The sequence below is a fragment of the Podarcis liolepis genome (assembly GCF_965112155.1).
Source record: "Podarcis liolepis genome assembly, chromosome: 11".
Classification (NCBI taxonomy): domain Eukaryota; kingdom Metazoa; phylum Chordata; class Lepidosauria; order Squamata; family Lacertidae; genus Podarcis; species Podarcis liolepis.
In genome coordinates this window covers 254,784-278,051 of record NC_139565.1, presented here as the reverse complement: position 1 = coordinate 278,051, position 23,268 = coordinate 254,784, and the positions used below count along the sequence as shown (strand labels likewise).

The following is a 23,268-nucleotide window of genomic DNA, read 5'->3' as shown; positions in this document are numbered from 1 at the left end:
AAAAATACATTAAAAAGTCACACATTAAAAACGTCCCTAAACAGGGCTGCCGTCAGATGTCTTCTAAATGTCAGGTAGTTGTTTATCTCTTTGACATCTAATGGGAGGACATTCCACAGGGCGGGCGCCACTACCAAGAAGGCCCTCTGCCTGGTTCCTTGTCACTTTGCTTCTCACAGTTAGGGAACGACCAGAAGGCCCTTGGTGCTGGACATCAGTGTCTGGGCAGAATGATGGGCGTGGAGATGCTCCTTCAGGTATACTGCATCGAGGCTGTTTAGGGCTTTAAAGGTCAGCACCAACACTTTGAATTGTGCTCAGAAATGTACTTGGAGCCAATGTAAGTCTTTCAGGACATGTGTTATATAGTCTTGGTGGCCACTCCCAGTCACCAGACTAGCTGCTGCGTTCTGGATTAGTTGTAGTTTCTGGGTCACCTTCAAAGGTAGCCCCACGTAGAGCACATTGCAGTAGTCCAAGCGGAAGATAACAAGAGCATGCACCACTCTAGTGAGGCAGTCTCCAGGCAGGTAGGGTCTCAGCCTGCGTACCAGATGGAGCTGGTAGACAGCTGCCCTGGATACAGAATTGACCTGTGCGTCCATGGACAGCTGTGAGTCCAAAATGACTCCCAGGCTGCGCACCTGGTCCTTCAGGGGCACAGTTACCCCATTCTGGACCAGGGAGTCCTTCACACCAGCCCACCCCCTGTCCCCCAAGAACAGAACTTCCATATTGTCAGGATTCAACATCAATCCACTAGCTGCCATCCATCCTCCAACCACCTCCAAGCACTCACACAGGACCTTCACCACCTTCACTGGTTCTGAGTTGAAAGAGAGGTAGAGCTGGGTATCATCCGCATATTGATGGACACCCAGTCCAAACCCCCTGATGATCTCTCCCAGCGGCTTCATGTAGATGTTAAAAAGCATGGAGGGGAGGACGGAACCCCGAGGCACCCCACAAGTAAGTCTGGACACTCATCCCCCACCACCACTTTCTGGACACAGCCCAGGAGGAAGGAGGGGACCCACTGTATAACAGTGCCCTCAGCTCCCAGCTCCTCTAGACGGTCCAGAAGGATGTTATGATCGATTGTCGCAACCAAGGCAGTTTCAGTCCCATGATGAGACCTGAATCCCAATTGGAAGGGATCCAAATGGTCTGCATCCTCCAGGCATGCCTGGAGTTGTTCAGCAACCACTCGCTCAATCACCTTGCCCAAGAATGGAAGATTTGAGACTGGGCGATAGTTGGCCATACTGGCAGGGTCTAAAGATGTTTTTTTAAGAAGCGGTTTAATGACCGCCTCTTTCAGCTGGTCTGGGAATGTTCCCTCACAGAGGGAAGCATTCACCACCCCGCAGAGCCCATTGCCCAGCCCTTCCCGGCTTGCTTTTATTAGCCAGGATGGGCAAGGATCAAGGAGACAGGTGGTTGGTTTCACGCATCCAAGCAACCTGTCCACGTTCTCGGGGGTAATGGATTAAAATTGATTCCATGCAACTTGACCAGACAGGGCTCTAGCACTCTCCCGCCCCGACCCTGCTCCCACGGTGGTGTCTACCTCCTTCCGAATATGAGCAACTTTATCTGCATAAAATTGCAGGAGATCTTGGGGTCTTTACAAGGCCCCGGTGGTAAAGGTGGTTCCGTTAAATTGCAAACCACCTGAAAGAGTCTCCTGCTACTATTTTCTGCAGATGCAATAGAGGCGGTGAAGAAAGTCTTCTTTGCTGTTGCTATCGCCACTTGGTAGGCTCGACATTGAGCTCTAACCTGTGTCTGGTCCAATTCAGAATGAGTTTTCTCCCACCGGCACTCTAGCCGTCTCAGCGATTGTTTCCTCACCCGCAGCTCTAAAGAAAACCACGGGGCTGTCAGGGCTCCATGCAGTCGGAGAGGGCGCTTCGGAGCCAGATCGTCGATAGCCCTGGTCAACTCCGCATTCCAGCGGGCCACCAGGGAATCAGCTGAAAGGCCATCAACATGGGATAAAGCATGCCCTATCACTCTCTGGAAACCATTTGGATTCATTAAGTGGCGGGGGCGGACCATCCACATTGGTCCCACCTCCCTGCAGAGGAGAAGGGCCACGGAGAAGTCCAGTTGCACCTGGAAGTGATCTGACCATGGCACTTCTTTTGTTTCACTTTTACCTAGTGTCATATCACCCACATCACTAGAGGTGAACACTAGGTCTAAGGCATGTCCGTGACTATGAGTTGGGCCAAACATATTCAGGGACAGCCCCATGGAGGCCATGCTTTCCACGAAGTCCCAAGCAGCCCCTTGTAAGGTCATGCTGGCATGGATGTTAAAATCCCCTAGGACAACCAAACTAGGTATCTCCAGGAGAACATCCGCGATGACCTGAAGCAGCTCAGGCAGGGAATCCTTGGTGCAGCGGGGAGGTCAGTACACCCAAAGGAATCCTGTACTGCCCCTATTGCCCAGCTTCCAGAACATGCACTCAGAAAACTGGGTCTTTCATATGCGCAGAAGCGCCAAATTGCACCGGTGCCTGTGCAGACGTGGCGCTTCAGGATGCGAACGCTGTGGGTTGCGGACGTGCCTAAGTCACGGGTTATGTCTGCAACCCGAGGTTCCACCGTACTAATTTTGTTTTAGGGCTTAATTTGCAGTAAATTTTATTCCTTTATTCATAACTGTTCTCACTGTTCTACTGTGAACTGCTCTTAAAATTTTTGCATCCATTTTGTCTTATAAGGTTTTGCTTGTTCGGGCTTGGTGTCTGTCAGAGCTGCTCCCAGATCCTAGCTCACAGAGGATCACGCTAGCCAGCGTTCACTTTATAAAAGTGTTTATTGAGTTACAGTTTCCATTTCCAAGCTGCCGCGTGCAGCTCTACGTCTTATAAGCTAGACCGGTGAAGCTCCGTCTGAGTCCCCGCCTCCTGTACACCAACTTAATACCCTAGCCTTACTCCACCTTTTCCGCCTGACCGTTCTTCTCTGGGTCCCTCTGCCCCCCGTGGTCTCTTCCTTCCTGGACTCTTCTGACGCTGACCCCCCGGACCCTTCTGTCTCCTTGCGTCGGGCTTTAGGACCTGGCTCCCTTTCCGGGCTGCTTACTGCGCCGCCTTCCTGTGCATTTGAACTTGGCGCGCGCGCCCAACCTTCCACTTTCCGCTTGACCGTTTCTTTGCTCCCCGATGGAGGTGTGGCCACTCCTGACTCATGCCCTCCCCCCTGCGGCGAGCTGCCGGAGCTCGATACCTGGCGCCCTTCCTCTCCACTGCGCTCTGTTGGGGATGCTGGCCCCGATTTCCAACTGCTGCCCTCTGAACCCCCTCTGGACCCTTCTTCCTGGGGTGTCCCCCTAGGCTCCCCCCTTGCTCTGGCCACTGGCGCTCCTTTCTGTGAATCTTCTGATTCACTGGAAAGACTCGGAGATCTCGGGTCGTCGTCATCACTCATCTTTTCTTCGGACTCCTCCCCCTCGCTCTCTGTTTCCTCCCTTGCCCTCGCCTCTGCTCCTGAACCCCTGACAGTGTCATATTTGAGTAATAGTTTATAAATTTTACCCAGAAGGTAGAACTCTTGTTATGATGGACTCAAATTCTATATTTCACTGATTTAAATGTTTGCCATACAGTCTTTCTTGAATCTGGATATTAGTTGACAGTATGTAAGCAGTCTCATATTTTTTCTCCTCTTTAATACTTTGGCATGTATTGAAGATCAACCATATCTTGGTACAATATATACTGTATTTTTCGCTCTATAGGACGCACAGGACCATAGGACGCACCGAACCATAGGAGGGGGAGAACAGGGAGAAAAAAATTCTCCCCCTCTCCGCTCAGCACCCCTTCAGCGAAGCGGGGTGAGAAACGGAGCCCCTTCCATTTCTCCTCCAGCTTCACTGAAGGGGCGCTGCGCAGAGAGGAAACATTGTGCAGTGCCTCTCCAGCGAAGCAAAGCCTGGAGAGCAAGAGGGATCGGTGTGCACCGACCCCTCTCGTTCTCCAGGCTTCAGGCGACTTACCATAAGCCTTCGGAGATCAGCGGGAACTGCGCTCCAAAGGCTTCAGGCGGCTATCCCTGAAGCCTGGACACCGACCCCTCTCACTCTCCAGGCTTCAGCGGAAGCAACGCGTAGCCTCTGGAGCGCAGAGGGAGCGCTCCCTCTGCACTTCGGAGGCTTCGTGTTGCTATCACTGAAGCCAAGGAGCCTGCATTTGCTCCATAGGATGCACACACACTTCCCCTTCATTTTTGTGTGTCCTATAGAGCGAAAAATACGGTAGTCATATATTCTCCTATCGGCTCTAATAATAATATTGCAGTGGTGACATTAACAGTGCAGGTAGGGGATTTTTGTGATTTTTGTAGTGCAACTCATGATTTTTGTGGTGCAGGCTGTGCCCGTGGCTATGATGTGTGATTTGATGGTGAGTTTGGGGACCCCAATGTGAAAAGAGTGAGGATCCGTGCTTCAAAACCACGTTTTTTGGCCACGGTATGGCCAGGAAGCCGTGGATCTGTGATTTTTGTGGTGCAGGCTCTGCTCCTGGCTATGACGTGTGATTTGACAGTGAGTTTGGGCCCAATGCAAAAGGCGTGAGGATCCGTGCTTCGAAATCACGTTTTTGGGCCATGGTGTGGCCAGGAAGCCGTGGATCTCAGTTTTTTGTGGTGCAAGCTGTGCCCCTGGCCATGATGTGTGATTTGACGGTGAATTTGGGCTGATCTAGTGCAAAAATCATGAGGATCCATGAGGATCCGTGGTTCAAAACCACCTTTTTTGGCCACGGTATGGCCAGGAAGCCGTGGATCTGTGATTTTTGTGGTGGATTCTGTGCCCCTGGCCATGATGTTTGATCTGATGGTGACTTTGGGCTGGTCTTGTGCAAAAATCATGAGGATCCATGAGGATCCGTGCTTCAAAACCACGTTTTTGGGCCACAGTATGGCCAGGCAGTCGTGGATCCGAGTTTTTTGTGGTGTAGGCTGTGCCCCTTGGTATGATATGTGATTTGACAGTGGGTTTGGGTTGGCCCAATGCAAAAAGCGTGAGGATCCATGAGGACCCGTGCTTCAAAACCACGTTTTTGGGGCACGGTATGGCCAGGAAGCAGTGGATCCTATTTTTTTGTGGTGCAAGTTGTATCCCTGGCCATGATGTGTGATTTGACAGTGAATTTGGGCTGATCTAGTGCAAAAAGCGTGAGGATCCATGAGGATCCGTGCTTCAAAACCACATTTTTGGGCCACGGTATGACCAGGAAGCCATGGATCCATGATTTTTGTGGTGCAGGCTGTGCCCCTGGACATGATGTGGGATTTGACAGTGAGTTTGGGGTGGCCCAATGCAAAAAGCGTGAAGATCCATGAGGATCCGTGGTTCGGAACCACGTTTTTCGGCCACGGTATGGCCAGGAAGCCGTGGATCTGTGATTTTTGTGCTGAATGCTGTGCCCATGGCCATGATGTTTGATCTGATGGTGACTTTGGGCTGGTCTTGTGCAAAAATCATGAGGATCCATGAGGATCCATGCTTCGGAACCACATTTTTGGGCCACGGTATGGCCAGGCAGGCGTGGATCCAAGTTTTTTGTGGTGTAGTCTGTGCCCCTGGCTATGATATGTGATTTGACAGTGAGTTTGGGTTGGCCCAATGAAAAAAGCGTGAGGATCCGTGAGGATCCGTGCTTCAAAACCACGTTTTTGGGCCACGGTATGGCCAGGAAGCCGTAGATCCGTGGTTTTTGTGGTGCAGGCTGTGCCCCTGGCCATGATATGTGATTTGACAGTGAGTTTGGGTTGGCCCAATGCAAGAAGCGTGAGGATCCATGAGGATCCGTGCTTCAAAACCACATTTTTGAGCCACGGTATGGCCAGGAAGCCATGGATCCATGATTTTTGTGGTGGATGCTGTGCCCATGTCCATGATGTTTGATCTGATGGTGACTTTGGGCTGGTCTTGTGCCAAAATCATGAGGATCCATTAGGATCCGTGTTTTTTAACCATGTTTTTGCGCCCCTGCGGCCCCACGAAATAGTGGGTGCATGATTTTTTTGATGCTGTCTACAGAGTAAGACATGGTCTACAGTATCATGGTGGTTTTATTTAATTTGAATGAAAAAATCATATGAATTCACGAGGATCCGTCTAGATCTGCCTTTTACCTTTTTCCCCCGCGGACACATCATTTCAGCAGCTTTTCCTCCATCCTCTTTGTTCAGCTTCCAACTGGAAGCTACTTCTATTCTGAAAGAGGGCAGGCACTGACTGAAACATCTTCGAAGCCAGGCAGGGACTTCTTTTCTGGAGCTCCAGAACTGGCCAAACCTTCCAGCTGTTATGAATTCCTTCTTAACGTGCGAGGTTCACACTCTCGTCTTCCAAGCAACGTACTTATCTTTGTTTTTTAAAAAACGTCTACTTTACATTTTCTAAGTGCAAATGAATCTTTTTACATTCAGTTGTGGTTCCTTTACAGCAGGCGAGCGAAACCTTTTGCCCTCCCGATGTTGCTGAGCTCCAGCTCCCATCAGTCCCAACAAGCATGGCCAGTGCCCGCCACAACAAAAATCCTGGCTATGCTCATGGATTAGAATAGAATTTAAAGTAGAAAATAAATAGTAATAGTAATAGTAATAATAATAATAATAAATTATGATTTATTATTTATACCCTGCCCATCTGGCTCGGTTCCCACAGCCACTCTGCGGGAAATAAAATGCATTAGAATGACTTAATAATGGAACAAAACCAATACGTAATTTAAAATAGATTCGAAGATTTATTAAGGCTATATTAGTTTCAACCTTCAGTTGCTGCTCACTGGGATCAAGAAAGACCAGTCACACAAGCATCCTCACACAAGACCCATGCTAGAAGAGGAATTCCGTTTTGAAATGCTGTTGCATTTGCAGTGATGTAACTGGGGAAAGTACCGTATTTTTCGCCCTATAGGACGCACCGTCCCATAAGGCGCACCTAGTTTTTTGGGGGGGAAATAAAGGGGAAAAAATTATTTCCCCCCCAGGCGCGGGGCTGGGGCGGCCCGAGCTTCCCCCGACCCCAGCCCCCAAACAGGCAGCTCTCTGCAAGCCGTGGGAGCCCAGCGCTGGCTCCCGCTGCTTGCAGAGAGGTCCACGAAGCCTGGACGCGCTGATCTCAATGTGCGCAGGCTTCGGGATGCCGGCAACTCTCCCCAAGCAGCGGGAGCGCTCCCGCTGCTTGCGGAGAGGTCCATAAAGCCTGGACGCGCTGATCTCAGTGCGCGCAGGCTTCGGGATGCCGGCAACTCTCCCCAAGCAGCGGGAGCGCTCCCACTGCTTGCGGAGAGGTCCGCGAAGCCTGGATGCGCTGATCTCAGTGCGTGCAGGCTTCGGGATGCCGGCAACTCTCCCCAAGCAGCGGGAGCGCTCCCGCTGCTTGCGGAGAGGTCCGCGAAGCCTGGACGCGCTGATCTCAGCGCGCACAGGCTTCGGCATGCAGGCAACTCTCCGCAAGCAGCTCCGCTCTGCTCCACTGCTTGCGGAGAGGTCCGCGAAGCCTGAAGAGCGAGAGGGGTCGGTGCGCACCGACCCCTCTCGCTCTCCAGGCTTCAGCGAAAGCCTGCATTCGCCCCATAGGACACACACACATTTCCCCTTCATTTTTGGAGGGGAAAAAGTGCGTCCTATAGGGCGAAAAATACGGTAATAGTTCTCTCATTCAGACACCCCCCCCATGAACTACCACTGTCTCCCCCTCCTCTGAGCTTGCTCTGGCAACAAAAGGTGAAATGCAAAAGTGGGAGACCTCCAAAAGGCTTACTGGTGCCTGTAATGTACCAGGAGACTAGGGAATTCCTTGAGAAAACAGTCACCACCTGGATCCTACTGTCCAGCACACAAAGCTATAGGGAAGGTGCCAAGGGAAGCCTTACCCCTTTTGCTGATAAGACTCTCACTGCAGGTCACATAATGACAGAGGCAATGGGCAGGAACCATGGCAAAGGGAAGGATGGCATGTAATTTGATTTACAGAAGAAGAAAAACAAACTAATCTTAGCATTGTGTTTACTGTGACAAAAACCCTTTTTTGATCAGCCAAGTGACCAAGTGATTCTTTCCAGGAGTGTGGCACAATCTGTCTCGCTTGATCCATATGGATTAATTTTACTACAATTCATTTAATCAGGGCATTGTTTAAATTTTTAGTTCTTGTTCTTTGCCTCCTGCCACACTCATCCTAGACTGATGGATAGGAGGTTGTCTGCCCTTGATGGGGATATATTTCCTCTGAAGCAGCGGGTGCGTAGCTTGGGGGTATTACTGGGCCCATTGCTGTCGTTTGAGGCTCAGGTGGCCTCAGTGGCGTAGTGCCTTCCATCAGCTGTGGCTGGTAACCCAGCTACACCCCTATCTGCATAGCCTAGCTTCTGCCTTTTCTGTGGTGGCTCCTTACTTGTGGTAAGGCTCTCCTGGTGCCTTCAAAAACATCCCTCTTCTCCCAGGCTTTGGGCTAATTAGCCAATCTATGACCTTTTATTTGACCAAACTGCGGGAGGCAGTAGAAGATAGGAGTGCCTGGCGTGCTCTGGTCCATGGGGTCACGAAGTCGGACACGACTAAACGACTAAACAACAACAACACGACCTTTTAAATTGTGCTTTGTGTGTGTGCAAGCGGGTGGGGAGTTGTTTGTTATTATGGTATATATTTTTGTATTTTTATAGTATAAACTGTCCTGTGATCTTCAGATGGGTGGTATAGAAATAATAATAAAAGGACAAAAGGAGAAAGAGGGAGGTAGGCAAGGTGGAGGGAGTGGATGGGAGAGAAGGGCATCTAGTGGTGAAAAGTGGTAACTGTAGGGAAGGGAAATCCCCCCCTCCTTTTATATACACCCAGCTACATTTTGATGGTCTGGCTGTACCTCTCCAAGTAAAGGAGAGGAAAGTAAGAATTGAAACAAGGGGAACAAAGGTTTGAGAGGAAAAAGAGCAACATACAAAGGTAATTTACTTAAAATAAATTACAGGAAAACAAACAAACTGAATGTGGCAGCAAAAAAGTTATAATCAGTTGCAGGAAGCGCAACTCCCACACAGATGAGAAGGGGTTCAGTTATAGAGACAGAACCAAAGGTGGAGATTGCAGACATTTTAATGGTTTTGAGACAAGAGTTAAGAGAAAATTCAGATAAATTGGATAAAATCCCGGGGGAAACTGGGAGGGGTGGCTAACACCCCAGAGGACAGGATCACACTTCAAAACGACCTTGACAGATTAGAGAACTGGGCCAAAACAAACAAGATGAACTTTAACAGGGAGAAATGTAAAGTATTGCACTTGGGCAAAAAAAATGAGAGGCACAAATACAAGATGGGGGAGACCTGGCTTGAGAGCAGTACATGTGAAAAGGATCTAGGAGTCTTGGTTGACCACAAACTTGACATGAGCCAACAGTGTGACGCGGCAGCTAAAAAAGCCAATGCAATTCTGGGCTGCATCAATAGGAGTATAGCATCTAGATCAAGGGAAGTAATAGTGCCACTGTATTCTGCTCTGGTCAGACCTCACCTGGAGTACTGTGTCCAGTTCTGGGCACCACAGTTCAAGAAGGACACTGACAAACTGGAACGTGTCCAGAGGAGGGCAACCAAAATGGTCCAAGGCCTGGAAACGATGCCTTATGAGGAACGGCTAAGGGAGCTGGGCATGTTTAGCCTGGAGAAGAGGAGGTTAAGGCGTGATATGATAGCCATGTTCGAATATATAAAAGGATGTCACATAGAGGAGGGAGAAAGGTTGTTTTCTGCTGCTCCAGAGAAGCGGACACGGAGCAATGGATCCAAACTACAAGAAAGAAGATTCCACCTAAACATTAGGAAGAACTTCCTGACAGTCAGAGCTGTTCGACAGTGGAATTTGCTGCCAAGGAGTGTGGTGGAGTCTCCTTCTTTGGAGGTCTTTAAGCAGAGGCTTGACAACCATATGTCAGAAGTGCTCTGATGGTGTTTCCTGCTTAGAATCATAGAATCATAGAGTTGGAAGAGACCACAAGGGCCACCGAGTCCAACCCCCTGCCAAGCAGGAAACACCATCATCAGGCTCATCTCAGCTTTCTGCCTATCTCCCATTCCCACCACCCTTCTGAGTAATACCCCTCCCCACCTTCTCACTATATAGAAGGATCTGGCAACTTCTGTTTCAGTGTATCTGAAGAAGTGTGCATGCACACGAAAGCTCATACCTAGAACTAACTCAGTTGGTCTTTAAGGTGCTACTGGAAGAAATTTTTTTGTTTTGAACAAGGAATTACAACATTCAAAAGTAGCAAAATCACCAGGACCAGATGGCTTGTCAGACAAATATTATTTAAAAATTGTAAGACTTTCTGATATAACCGCTGAGGTAAATTATGAATAAAATACTGATAACAGGGAAAATCCCTGAGTCATGGAAAGAAGCATACATAACACTACTGCCAAAACAAGATACATATATATTATTGGTGAAAAATTATAGGCCACTATCTCTGCTCAATAATGATTATGAGCTATTTGCCAATATTATTGCAAATCATTTGAAAAGGGTGCTCAAAGAGTTAATTCATCATGACCATGCCAGCTTTCTTCCTGGCCGACAGATGAAGGAAAATACAAGGAACGTAATTGATATAATAAGAGTATCTGGAGGTGAGGAACGAAAAGCAGGCAGCATTGATGTTTGTGGATGCAGAGAAGGCCTTTGACAGTGTATCTTGGAATTTTATGGAAAAAGTGATAAAAATGATGAATTTTGGAGAAATACTTCAGAGAGGAATTGACGCTATTTATACAGAACAGCAGGCAAGGTTATCAGTGAACAATGTAGTATCAGAAACATGTAAAGTTACAAAAGGGACGAGACAAGGCTGTCCCTTATCACCATTATTGTTTATTCTAGTGTTAGAGGTACTACCAAGGAATATAAGATCTGAAAAAGAAATCGAAGGTATAACAGTGGGGTGTAAAGAGTACAAATTAAGAGCATTTGCAGATGACCTTGTAATAACAGTAGAAAACCCATTGGTGAGCATACCAAGGGTTTTGGATAAAATACATGAGTTTGGGTGGGTCGCAGGATTTAAGTTAAATAAAAGTAAAATGAAAGTTTTGGTCAAAAATATGACAGAAAAAAGTAAAAATGAATTACAACTAACAACATAATTAACATTTGAGGAAAAGGTGAAATATTTGGCTATCTGTGAAAAATATAAATATATTTAAAGATAACTGCATAACAATTTGGAAAGAGATAAAGAGGGATATGGAAATCTGGGAATGACAATGGCAAAAAGATATAACCAAATTTATCTGGCAGAGGAAGAAACCAAGAATTAAATATGAATTACTAACAGATGAGGAGAGAGGAGGCTTTGCTCTGCCAGATCTAAAATTGTACTATGAGGCGTCCTGTCTCTGCTGGCTAAAGGGATAACATTGAAAAATTCAGATATTTTAGACCCGGAAGGTCATAACAGATTTGGATGGCATGCATATTTATGGTATGAGAAGACCAAAGCACATAAAGGTTTTTTACATCATGTAATAAGAAATGCAATATTTAATGTATGGGAAAAGTATAAAAACCTGTTGGAACGGAACACCCCATGGTGGCTTTCACCAATAGAAGCGATATCCCTTAAAAAGGTGAATGCAAAAGTAGAATGGGCAACTTAGAGATTTGCTTATTGAGAAAGAGCAACAACTGGATTAAAAAGCATGGAAGATATAAGACAGTTAGTCACAGATTGGTTACAATATCACCAAATAAATGATGTGTTCAAAGTAGATAAGAAAAGAGGATTTAGTACAGAATTCTCAAGGTTTGAAAAAATGATTGGAAAATGATGAAAAATTATCTTAAAATGTATAAATTGTTGCTAGAATGGCATACAAAAGATGAAGACATCAAATCAGTAATGATAAAAATGGGCACAAGATAGAGGGCACAACATTAAATTAGAGGCGTGGGGGAAATTATGGAAGGAAGACCTAAAATTTACAGCTTGCTGTTTGCTAAAAGAAAACTATATGAAAATGAGGTATAGATGGTATTTAACACCAGTGAAGTTAGCAAAGATGTACAGAACTGCTTCCAATATTTGTTGGAAATGCAAAGAAAAAGAAAGCACGTTCTACCATATGTGGTGGACATGCAAGGTAACAAAAACATTCTGGGAAATGATATATGACGAGTTGAAAAAGATGTTTAAAATAAAATTTGTTAAAAACCAGAGGCTTTCTTGTTAGGCATTTCAGGTACAGAAATTCCAAGGGAGCAGAAAAGACTTTTCATGTATTGCAAAGACAGCAACGAGAGTACTACTGGCCCAGAAATGGAAGGAAGACAAAGTTCCAAAACAAGAAGAATGGTAGATGAAAATGATGGACTATGCCGAAATGGCAATGCTAACTGGGAGACTCAGAAACCAGGAGGAGAAGACGTTTAAGAAAGGATGGTAGAAATTTATAATGTATTTAAAAGAGCATTGCAAACAATTAAAAACTTTGGTAGGATTAGATTAATACTTGTAACATAAAAACACACAAGGAAAATATGACAATATTAATAACAATTTAGATAAAATTGGATAAGCTGTATGGAAAAGGGGAGGGTAATGGAAATCAGAGAGGGGTGGTGGGAAGTCAAGGATTAAGAGAATCCTATATGTAATGGTGAATGATATGCTTTGATGGAAATTTTATTTGTAAAATTCAATAAAAAATATTTTTTTAAAAAAGAAATAATAATAATGATAATAATAATAATAATAATAATAATAATAATAATAATAATAATAATAATAGGGTTCTACTGTGCAAGAAGACAAGAAGACCACATCATCTCCATTTCCTTCTAGCTTTGTGATCTGATGGCATTTGATTGTGACAACTGATAACTTACCTTCTGTTTTACCATTATATCAATAGCCATGACAATCTTTTTTTTCAGTCACTCTTCAAGTCAATATAATAAAGCAACACTAGACCCTGGTAACTTGGGGAAGCTAAAGTGAATTAGGTTGTGCATGCACGCAAGCCCATTCTTTCAAACAATAACTACAGACGTACCTGGGTTCTCAAACGCCTTGGTACTTGGATGTTTTGGTTCCCGAATGCCGCAAACCCATAAATGAGTGTTGCGGTTTGCAAACATTTTTCAGAAGCCAAATGTCCAACGCAGCTTTCGATTGAGTGCAGGTTTCTGAACCGTTTCAGGAGTCAAACAGACTCCCGGAGTGGATTAAGTGCAACAACCAAGGTTCGACTGTACTCCATTATTTAAGTATACATTCCAATGTCTGTGAAGAACCAGTTTACGAAATTAATTTAATGAAATTTAATAAAATAAAATCTGCTAAACTGTAGAAGAATCAAATTTTAACAGCAGTGCAAAAGCTGAGAACAGCTCCAGGACTCTGGCTCATTCATTATAGAAATGAATTGTTGAAAGGTACTTTCTTCAGAAGATGACATTAACCATTTCCTCCTCTCTTAGTCACAGTAGCTATAAAGGCATCTTTAAGGATATCTCTATCCAAGTTTCTACCTATAAAGAGGACAACACAAAAAAGAAAAACATTTTTAATCAAGATTTTGCATTATTAAATAAGCAATAATCTACACTATTGAAAGAAAGAAAGCACTTAGTACACTTAGTACAGCCAAGTTCCACTCAAACGACAGATATAGGGATACATAGCTGAACACATAAAATAGGGGGATGAAACCTCTCATATTTCCTAACCCTTCATTCATATTGGGAAAGTTCATTTTGTTACCTAATCTCCCTGCTTGTAGTTGAGCAGCTATTGGGGGAAGGAAAGCAGGTAGTTAAACGAACAGCAAATGGTGCAAAAGTAGCTACGGCATGATGCTTTGTTATTTTTCTGTCCAGTGTGTTCCTTGGATCTGCCTCAGCTACAGACTCAGGCACAATCATCAACGGCACAGGTTGTATTTCTTCAACACTCTGACAGGGCAAGATAGATGTTCACCCCAAGCTTGTTTGCACTGCCTCCACCCAGGTGAGAGAAACCCTGGCATCCAGAGTTACCATACTTCAAAAGGAAGAAGTCTGCCTAAAAAATCAGTGAAGCTACTCTGCTGTGAACCAATTGCTACTGATTGAGGTCCATGATAAAAACTTACTTGTGGATTTCGACAGATCCAAGTCTTTAGATAAAAAACTGTCCAGATAACTTATAAGCTGAGGAGTGCTAAACCATGATCCCCGCCAACACATTATTCACTTCCCTCTAGGTACATTTTTCTACTAAAGCTTATTTCTAGTTTTAGAACCACACTGAAGGAAAGAACGGTGTGCAAACTACGAATAGGTAGAGAACTTGTCATTCCCTGTTCATGTGTTCTTTTTGCTCCTTTAAATAGCTCTTCCCCACAGCCTGCTTTATATGTCATTGGAAGACACCCCACATTTTAAAACACTCTTCTGTAGCTTGGGCCACAGAGAGAAAAATAGACATGCCAAGAAGAAACAAACAGCACTACCGAAAAGCCCATAATAGCTTGATAGAAACTTGACATTATCTCAGTTTTTTAGTAGATCTTGCACAGTACTGTATCAAGAACAATTTTATGAATTATCATTATGTTTTTGTATAATCATTTGGCTTTCTTCAGTGATTTTGTACAATAGGCCTATGAAATGTATATACTGCTCTTACCTATTACAACCAATCTATTTGTTCGTTCAGCCTCCTCCTTCCATCTTACAGTGGTTTCTTCTAGATCGTACAGCTCATGAACACCTTGGACTATCACCTGATGAGGTTTGTTTTTGATAGACACAAGTCCCTGGTTAGAAAGAATATAAATAAGTTACTGGAAAAGGAAAGTATCTATAGATTTAATTTGAGGTGTGGTAATATTATGTAACCAACACACACACAAAAATAACATTGCCTGGTGTTCATTCTAATTACTTTGAAAGATTGAGAAAAGGCTAAGCTCATTACAGTAAATACAGAAAGTATTTCTGATGAAAGTGAAAATATAATTCTAGAACTATTTGATTATATAAAATTATATGATCTAATATGATATAACATTATTGTTGTACTTTGGGTTTTTTAAAAATTCCAATATAACTGGGGAAATGTTGTCCTCACATTAAGAATGGTGGATTTAGCAGACCTTGGAAACTGGGGCATGGGAGGAGGTAACAAGTACGCACAAATCTTCTATTGGACAACAGTATAGAATCATAGAATTATAGAACTGGAAGGGACCACGAGGGTTATCTAGCCCAACCCTCTGTAGTGCAGGAATCTTTTGCCCAAAATGAGGCTCAAACCCACAACCCTGGGATTAAGAGCCTCATGCTCTACCTACTGAGCTATAGGTTAAGAAGGCCTGCTCAGTGATCATGGCATGCCCCTCTTCTACAACACTGGGTACTAGTAGAAGTCCTGGGCTGCCTTGGAGGAGCCCACAACATGGTTTCTTCCCACACCACCACTGTCCTAGATTAGAGGTAATGCTTATACAGTGGTACCTCGGGTTACATATGCTTCAGGTTACATATGCTTCAGGTTACAGACTCCGCTAACCCAGAAATAGTGCTTCAGGTTAAGAACTTTGCTTCAGGATGAGAACAGAAATCGTGCTCTGGCGGCGCAGCAGCAGCAGCAGGAGGCCCCATTAGCTAAAGTGGTGCTTCAGGTTAAGAACAGTTTCAGGTTAAGAACGGACCTCGGGAACAAATTAAGTACTTAACCCGAGGTACCACTGTATAGGGAGGAGTGATATATCACAGATTTCTCCCAGAAGGTTTACAGATTCAGATGTTACCCAATAGCTGCAGGAAAGTGCCATGCTGATGGCTCCAACAGAACAAACCTAAATCTCAGTATTCAAATACTACTGATTCAACAGATACATCTGAATTGACACACACTACGGTAATTTATGCTTATGTTTGCTGTGCATGTATTCACTTTTTGTGCCCAAGCAAAAAAACACACAACAACAACAACAACAAAAAACAAAATAAACAATACTTCTGAAAACAAGTTTGGTAGGACTGAATACTGAACCTTGAGTCTTATTACTTCCATGGGGTTACCTCTCTTGTCTTTTACATTCTTCTCCCACAGAAGATCCTATAAACAGAAAGGGGCTTTTAATAATGAGGCATTCATAATGCGATACACAGGAGTGTGCATGTTCCCTTTTCTGTTCTCTGCCTAGTGGATGAATAACAGTCATAGACTTGTAGAGTTGGAAGGGACCTCCGAGTCATCTAGTCCAACCGCCTGCAATGCAAGAATCTCAACTAAAGCATCCATGACAGAGAAATTCACCAAGTGATTATGCTTCAAAAGCAAAGTATATAGCACTTACTTGAACAAACACATTTAGCTCTTCTTCAGTTGTGCTTCCTAGCACTTCAAATGTGAATGTAACAATACTCTGAAAATAGAAATGTAAAACTTGCTGTGATCAGCTCTTTAATAAGGGCAAAATGCACCTTAATTAAAAAGTTTTAATACATATTCATGGCAGTGTACAAAAACAATATGAAATAAAGCCATAAAATATATAGGACGTGTGTGCATGTGTGCTTTTGTAATACCCTGGAATGCTTTAAGTCTGAAAGTTCGTAACTAAACATAAGCATAGTTAGTATCAGTACATGCCCCATCCTCTTAGTGCTTTGTATCAGCTGAAATCCCCTGCCAATACTTTCCTATCATATATTGAATTTGTAGTTTATACTGAGGTAGTTATCTGAAAAATATTTCAAGTGGCGTTTCACACATTTCTGAACCACACGACAGCTTTATGCAATACAGCACCAAGCAATGGTGTTTACTTCAGTATGGCAACATTGAGCAACATTGCAGTACTAATGCAAATCCACATGCCATGATGATGTTTGTTGTGAATCCAATTCTGATCACTTATTTGCTAGTACAATATATTATTATACAGCCTTATTAAAATTGGAGATTTTTCATAAATTAGTTTCCATTTGGTCCACATAAAATTGTGCCTTTGAAATAAATGGTATACCTGATGAAGTGTCTCTACCCCCATCATCCAGCCCGGACACTGCGGTCCAGTGCCAAGGGCCTTCTGGCAGTTGTCTCACTGCGAGAAGCCAAGTTACAGGGAAGGAGGCAGAGGACCTTCTCGGTAGTGGTGCCCACCCTGTGGAATGCCCCCCCATCAGATGTCAAGGAAATAAAGAACTACCTTACTTTAAGAAGCCATCTGAAGGCAGCCCTGTTCAGGGTAGCTTTTAATATTTTATTGTGCTTTTAATTCTGTTGGGAGCTGCACAGAGTGGCTGGGGAAACCCAGCCAGATGGGCGGGATATATAAATTTTTATTGTTATTGTATTATTATTGGGGACGTGGGTGGCACTGTGGGTTAAACCACAGAGGCTAGGACTTCCCGATCAGAAGGTCAGCGGTTCGAATCCCTGCGACGGGGTGAGCTCCCGTTGCTCGGTCCCTGCTCCTGCCAACCTAGCAGTTCGAAAGCACCTCAAAGTGCAAGTAGATAAATAGGTACCACTCCGGCAGGAAGGTAAACGGTGTTTCCGTGTGCTGCTCTGGTTCGCCAGAAGCGGCTTAGTCATGCTGGCCACCTGCTCCTGCCAACCTAACAGTTTGAAAGCACCTCAAAGTGCAAGTAGATAAATAGGTACCGCTCCGGCAGGAAGGTAACCGGTGTTTCCGTTCGCCAGAAGCGGCTTAGTCATGCTGGCCACATGACCCGGAAGCTGTACGCCGGCTCCCTTGGCCAATAAAGTGAGATGAGCGCCGCAACCACAGAGTCGGTCACGACTGGACTTAATGGTTAGGGGTCCCTTTACCCTTTACCATTATTATTATTATTATTATTATTATTATTATTATTATTATTATTTCCTTTCAACTCTCCTAATGTAAAAAATCCCATTTGGTTCTAAGGCAAAGAAGGTCACTCAATCCGCAGGAGAGCTTGATACACACAGAGGGCTGCAATCTTCTATGTATCCAGCCTTAAGACTGAAAAAACCACAAAAAATTGTAAATACATTAGCAGTAATGTCTTTTAAATGTTGCAGGTTAAAAATAAGCAATATGCTGTAAAAATATACCTGTACATGTGCACAGAACTACTAAGTTTTCAAGCTCTTATGTGCTTCCTCCCTTTTTACCATTCATTAGACTGACTTTAGCACGTTTCCCTGTACCACAAGATGACTGATCAAGTTATGAGGGGTGAAAAAGAAAAGATACAAATGCATTGTTATGTACATTTTATAAATGAAATAGATACATAAATAATGTGTAAATAGTTACAAACACTTGCCTAGCAAATCATGCTTAATGTAGAGCTGATAGATGGATATAAGATAAAATAATTACCTTATCAAGGTGTGGTTTAGGTACTTCCTCAAGCTGCAGCTTCTGCTGCAAACTTAAAATAAGTAGAGCACTGTCAGCATTATGTTAAGCAGAAATAAATACAAAGTATCTAATATTGTGAATATAAAATTCATTTAAAAAGCATTTGCAAGATATTATGATGAGCAGTCAGAGGTAAATTGGCAAGTGTAGAGTCAAGATACCACCAAAGACAAACATTTTGCCTGTGTACAGATGTTCCATTATCCTGCAGCAATGGAAACTCTGCTGTAGTGACATAGATTCTTCCACCCAGGTCAATCTTTCATTGCAGGGAATACAGCAGCTTATCCCCAGCTGAAGGTTAAATGCAATTTCCACCTTTGCTTTTCAGGCTACTGCATGTTAAAGTGATTGTGCATCTGACTAATTTGAGCCTGTGACCTCAATAATTAAATGGAATTCACACCTCCACCCCCTAGTCCTAATGGCTTACAGGTGAAGATGGTGACAAATAAGACTGCTTGTCTTTGAGCTCCATGGTTTTGTTTTAATCTTGAATAGTTGAAAAGTCTGTTGGCTCAGCAGTTAAGGTTAATTCCTCTAATGAAAGCTTAGCTCACTGGTCACTTGATACATACTTGTTAGGAGCAGATATATATGCTCCCAGGCAACCTCAGCTTCCTCCATAACAAAAACTAGACATAATCTCAATCTTGGCATAATAGAATCGACCACAACAGAGCCTGAAACTCCCTCACTGTGGGAACTTTTATGCAATCCTGTCTAAACAAACAGCAGAAGGAATCTTTAGCAGAATTGATGCATTGGAAAAGGAAGTTTGGGATTTGAATGCTATAATTAGTACACTGGTTCGTAGGTCTGGGCAATATATCATTCAAAACTGGTTTGAAGTCCCTATCATGATACTGATTTCATAATTTTTGACCTGGCAATATATTGTGAATCATGGTATATATGTGTGTGCTAAGCAAAAATCACAATGTGGGAAAAACCATGAAGCCAGCCAATGTTTCTCTCGATTCCTGCAGCCCATTAACTCTGCCGGCTCAGCTCTCTCCTGCCTCCTGCAGGGGGCAGCAAATCGCAAGTGAAAGCGCCAGCAAAAATCATAATGTGGGGAAAACCATCCTTATTTTAGATATGATATATTGGTATATTGCGATGTTTAGCTGGTGATATATCACTATGTTGAAAACCAGATATCGTCTAGCCCTACTTGGGTTAGTGGAGACAGGAATTCTGACTAGTCCTGCAGATAAGGCCTACCAGCAAAGAAACTGAAGTTAGTGATGTTTTGAAGGTACATCAAGATGGGGATGTGCTTATCAGATTCAGTAACCAAACAAAATTACCTCTATCAAGACTGGAACTTGAACACAGAAACCTGATTTTACACCAATATGAATGTTCTAGACATGGAGTTGTTTTCCACTCTCAACTTAACTTCTTCAGATCCAAATGGATAAGTGTGATAATGACCCACTTGCTGCCTTCCAAAAAAATGATCTTGGCCGGTCACCTAATCTAATTTGTTCAAGTCCCAATCTGGTATCTTTCGATGAAACCCTGAAGGCTTTAGGTAGGTACTCCACTACTCTACAGTGCAGCCAGGAGCAAAAGGAAGTGAATTGTGGATTAATAAATGTACTTGGAAAGGTAGTGAATGAGGGGGAAAGTCTTGTTTTGCAAAGAGGTCCCCAGATGTTCTAGAGGTGATCATTCATGAATGGCCAATGAAGAAACCCAGCAGAATAGTGAAAACAGGATCTGAACTGCAAGCAGGAATTCAAGCCATTATAGGGCCTTTCCTGGATTTCAGAAATGGTTTACATTGTAAATACCTGTCTAATTGTGACCAGAAGAGCCAGTATCAAACTAAACTTTCAGGATCCTGATGCATGGGTAAGTTCGGATTTCTAATTCATGTTTGCTGAGAGAGCTGTTATTTGAATTAAAAGGTGCTCCAAATAACCTCACCACAATGACATTAGATATCCATCCTCCTTTCTAGAGATAGGGAAGTCTGGAAAAGGCAGTTTGAGAGAAAGGAGCAGAAGTTCTCAAGCTACAAGATTTCTGCCTTTGTCATCTATCCTAATAATACTCAGATATGCTCCAGTAAGCAAGAAGGGAAGATTCATTATATTGACTTGAATGCAGGTATTGGGGGGAAATATGCCCAGGTTAGAGGCTCAAAACTCCTACCCTGCCAGCAATCCATTTTCCAGAAATCAAAGGGATTATCCATTAACAAACGATCAGGATAAGCCCAGGCCTAGTGGTAATTATAGAAAAGCAAATGCTCTCCTCTAATATACCATATGGGACGCGGGTGGCACTGTGGGTTAAACCACAGAGCCTAGGACTTGCTGATCAGAAGGTCGGTGGTTCGAATCCCCATGATGGAGTGAGCTCCCATTGCTCGGTCCCTGCTCCTGCCAACCTAGCAGTTCGAAAGCACATCAAAGTGCAAGTAGATAAATAGGTACCACTCCAGCGGGAAGGTAAACGGTGTTTCCGTGCGCTGCTCTGGATCGCCAGAAGCGGCTTAGTCATGCTGGCCACATGACCCGGAAGCTGTACACCAGCTCCCTTGGCCAATAAAGCAAGATCATAGAATCATAGAGTTGGTATAGACCACAAGGGCCATCGAGTCCAACCCCCTGCCAAGCAGGAAACACCATCAGATCACTCCTGACATATAGTTGTCAAGCCTCTGCTTAAAGACTGCCAAAGAAGGAGAATGCCTTGCTGAAATCAAGGTAGGCTACATCCACTGCGTTCCCTTCATCTACCAGGCTTGTAATTCTGTCAAAAAACGAGATCAGGTTAGTCTGACATGACTTATTTTTCAGAAATCCATGCTGACTATTGGTGATCACAGCATTCCTTTCTAGGTGCTCACAGACTGTTTGCTTAACGATCTGCTCCAGAATCTTCCCTGGTATTGATGTCAGACTGACTGGGCGATAATTATTTGGGTCCCCTCTTTTCCCCTTTTTGAAAATAGGGACATTTGCCCTCCTCCAGTCTGCCGGGACTTCGCCTGTTCTCCAGGAATTCTCAAAGATGACTGCCAGTGGTTCTGAGATCACATCTGCCAGTACTTTTAATACTCTTGGATGCAGTTCATCTGGCCCTGGAGACTTGAATACATCTAAACTAGCCAAGTATTCTTGTACTATCTTAGTTATTCTGGGCTGTGTTTCCTCTGCTGAATCATTTGCTCCAAATTCTTCAGGTCGGGCATTGTTTTCTTTATCGGAGAAGACTGAGGCAAAGAAGGCATTGAGGAGTTCAGCCCTTTCTGTGTCCCCTGTTTGCATTTCACCATCTTCTCCTCTGAGTGACCCCACTGTTTCTTTGTTCTTCCTTTTGCTACGAACATACCCATAAAAGCCTTTTTTGTTGCTTTTAACCTCTCTAGCAAGCCTGAGTTCATTCTGTGCTTTAGCTTTTCTGACTTTGTGTCTACATGTGCTGGCTATTTGTTTGAATTCCTCTTTGGTGGTTTCCCCCCTTTTCCATTTTTTGTACACATCCTTTTTTAATCTTAACTCAGTTAAAAGTTCTTTAGATAGCCACCCTGGCTTCTTTAGGCACCTTCCATGTTTCCGTCTCATTGGTATTGCCTGAAGTTGTGCTTTTACTATCTCCCGCTTAACAAACTCCCAGCCATCATGAACTCCCTTTCCTTTTAGTATTACTGTCCATGGGATCTCACCCAGCACTTCCCTAAGTTTTATGAAGTCGGCTTTCTTAAAGTCAAGAAATTGAGTCCTAGTATGCTTGGCTGCTCCTTTCCGCTGTATAGTAAACTTCAGAAGAGCATGATCACTCGTGCCTAATGATCCTTCCACTTCTACCCCCCTAACCAGGTCATCAACATTGGTTAGGACCAAATCTAAAATGGCTGTTCCTCTTGTTGCTTCTCCCACTTTCTGGACAATGAAGTTGTCTGCAAGGCCAGTGAGGAATCTGACCTTATGCTCTTGGCTGAGTTTGACATCCAACAAATATCCGGGTAATTGAAGTCCCCCATTACTACTATCTCCCTTCCTTTTGCATGCTTGGCCATCTGTTCCAGGAAGGCATCATCTATGTCCTCTGTTTGGCTTGGGGATCTATAGTAAACTCCCACAATGAGGTCTCTGTTATTCTTCTCTCCCTTAATTTTGACCCAAATGCTCTCACTTTGGCTTTGAGGTTCTAAATCTTGGATCTCTTCACAGGTATACACATCCCTGCCATATAACGCCACTCCTCCTCCTTTCTTGTCTGGTCTGTTTCTCTGAAATAGATTGTATCCCTCCATTATTACATTCCAATCGTGGGACTTATCCCACCAGGTTTCAGTGATGCCTATTATGTCATATTTAGTTTGCTGTACCAAGAGCTCAAGCTCATCTTGTTTATTTCCCATGCTTTGCGCATTAGTGTACAGACATTGAAGTCCATTAATCATTCCCCCGTGTCTCTTATTTAAGGATTTTTTCCTCCCAACCCCAGTGCCGCAACCCCAGAGTCGGTCACGACTGGACCTAATCGTCAGGGGTCCCTTTAATATACCATAACTGACTAGAAAGCATCCAAAAAAGATGTTGGGAAATTGGATTTTTTAAAGGCAAAATAATATTAGAATTGATGCTGTCTGAGATGTACAAGGGAAACTGTGTTTTAATGGTCAGGAACTTGGTAAAGTTTTGTTTTGTTTTGTTTGTATTATGGATGTATTTTCTGTATTCTTTTATTAATACTATTGTTAATAATGGCCTTTGGCTGGAACTGAACTGAACTGATTTTAATGTAATATTTGCAGTTGACTAATCTTTGGTGAATTTCTGTTTACAGTACAGTATTAAGTA

The 23,268-nt window shown here is 43.8% G+C and overlaps 1 protein-coding gene across 10 annotated transcripts in view; it reads right to left on the bottom strand.

Annotated features, from left to right (window-relative positions):
- Nucleotides 1-13,340: 13,340 nt before the first annotated feature.
- Nucleotides 13,341-23,268, bottom strand: part of LOC310688456 (zinc-regulated GTPase metalloprotein activator 1A-like) — a 33,309-nt gene continuing 23,381 nt past the window's right edge. For 8 of the 10 annotated variants that reach the window (XM_083465005.1, XM_083465011.1, XM_083465009.1 and 5 more), the window contains 5 exons: nt 18,401-18,452; nt 16,382-16,450; nt 16,075-16,140; nt 14,704-14,833; nt 13,341-13,565 (listed from right to left, as the gene is read on the bottom strand). In XM_083465005.1, the coding sequence (XP_083321131.1) occupies nt 13,492-13,565; nt 14,704-14,833; nt 16,075-16,140; nt 16,382-16,450; nt 18,401-18,452 (391 nt within the window). In that variant the 3' untranslated portion in view covers nt 13,341-13,491. The remainder of the gene's footprint in view (nt 13,566-14,703; nt 14,834-16,074; nt 16,141-16,381; nt 16,451-18,400; nt 18,453-23,268) is intronic. The other 2 variants (XR_014516949.1, XR_014516950.1) reach the window with 1 other exon arrangement.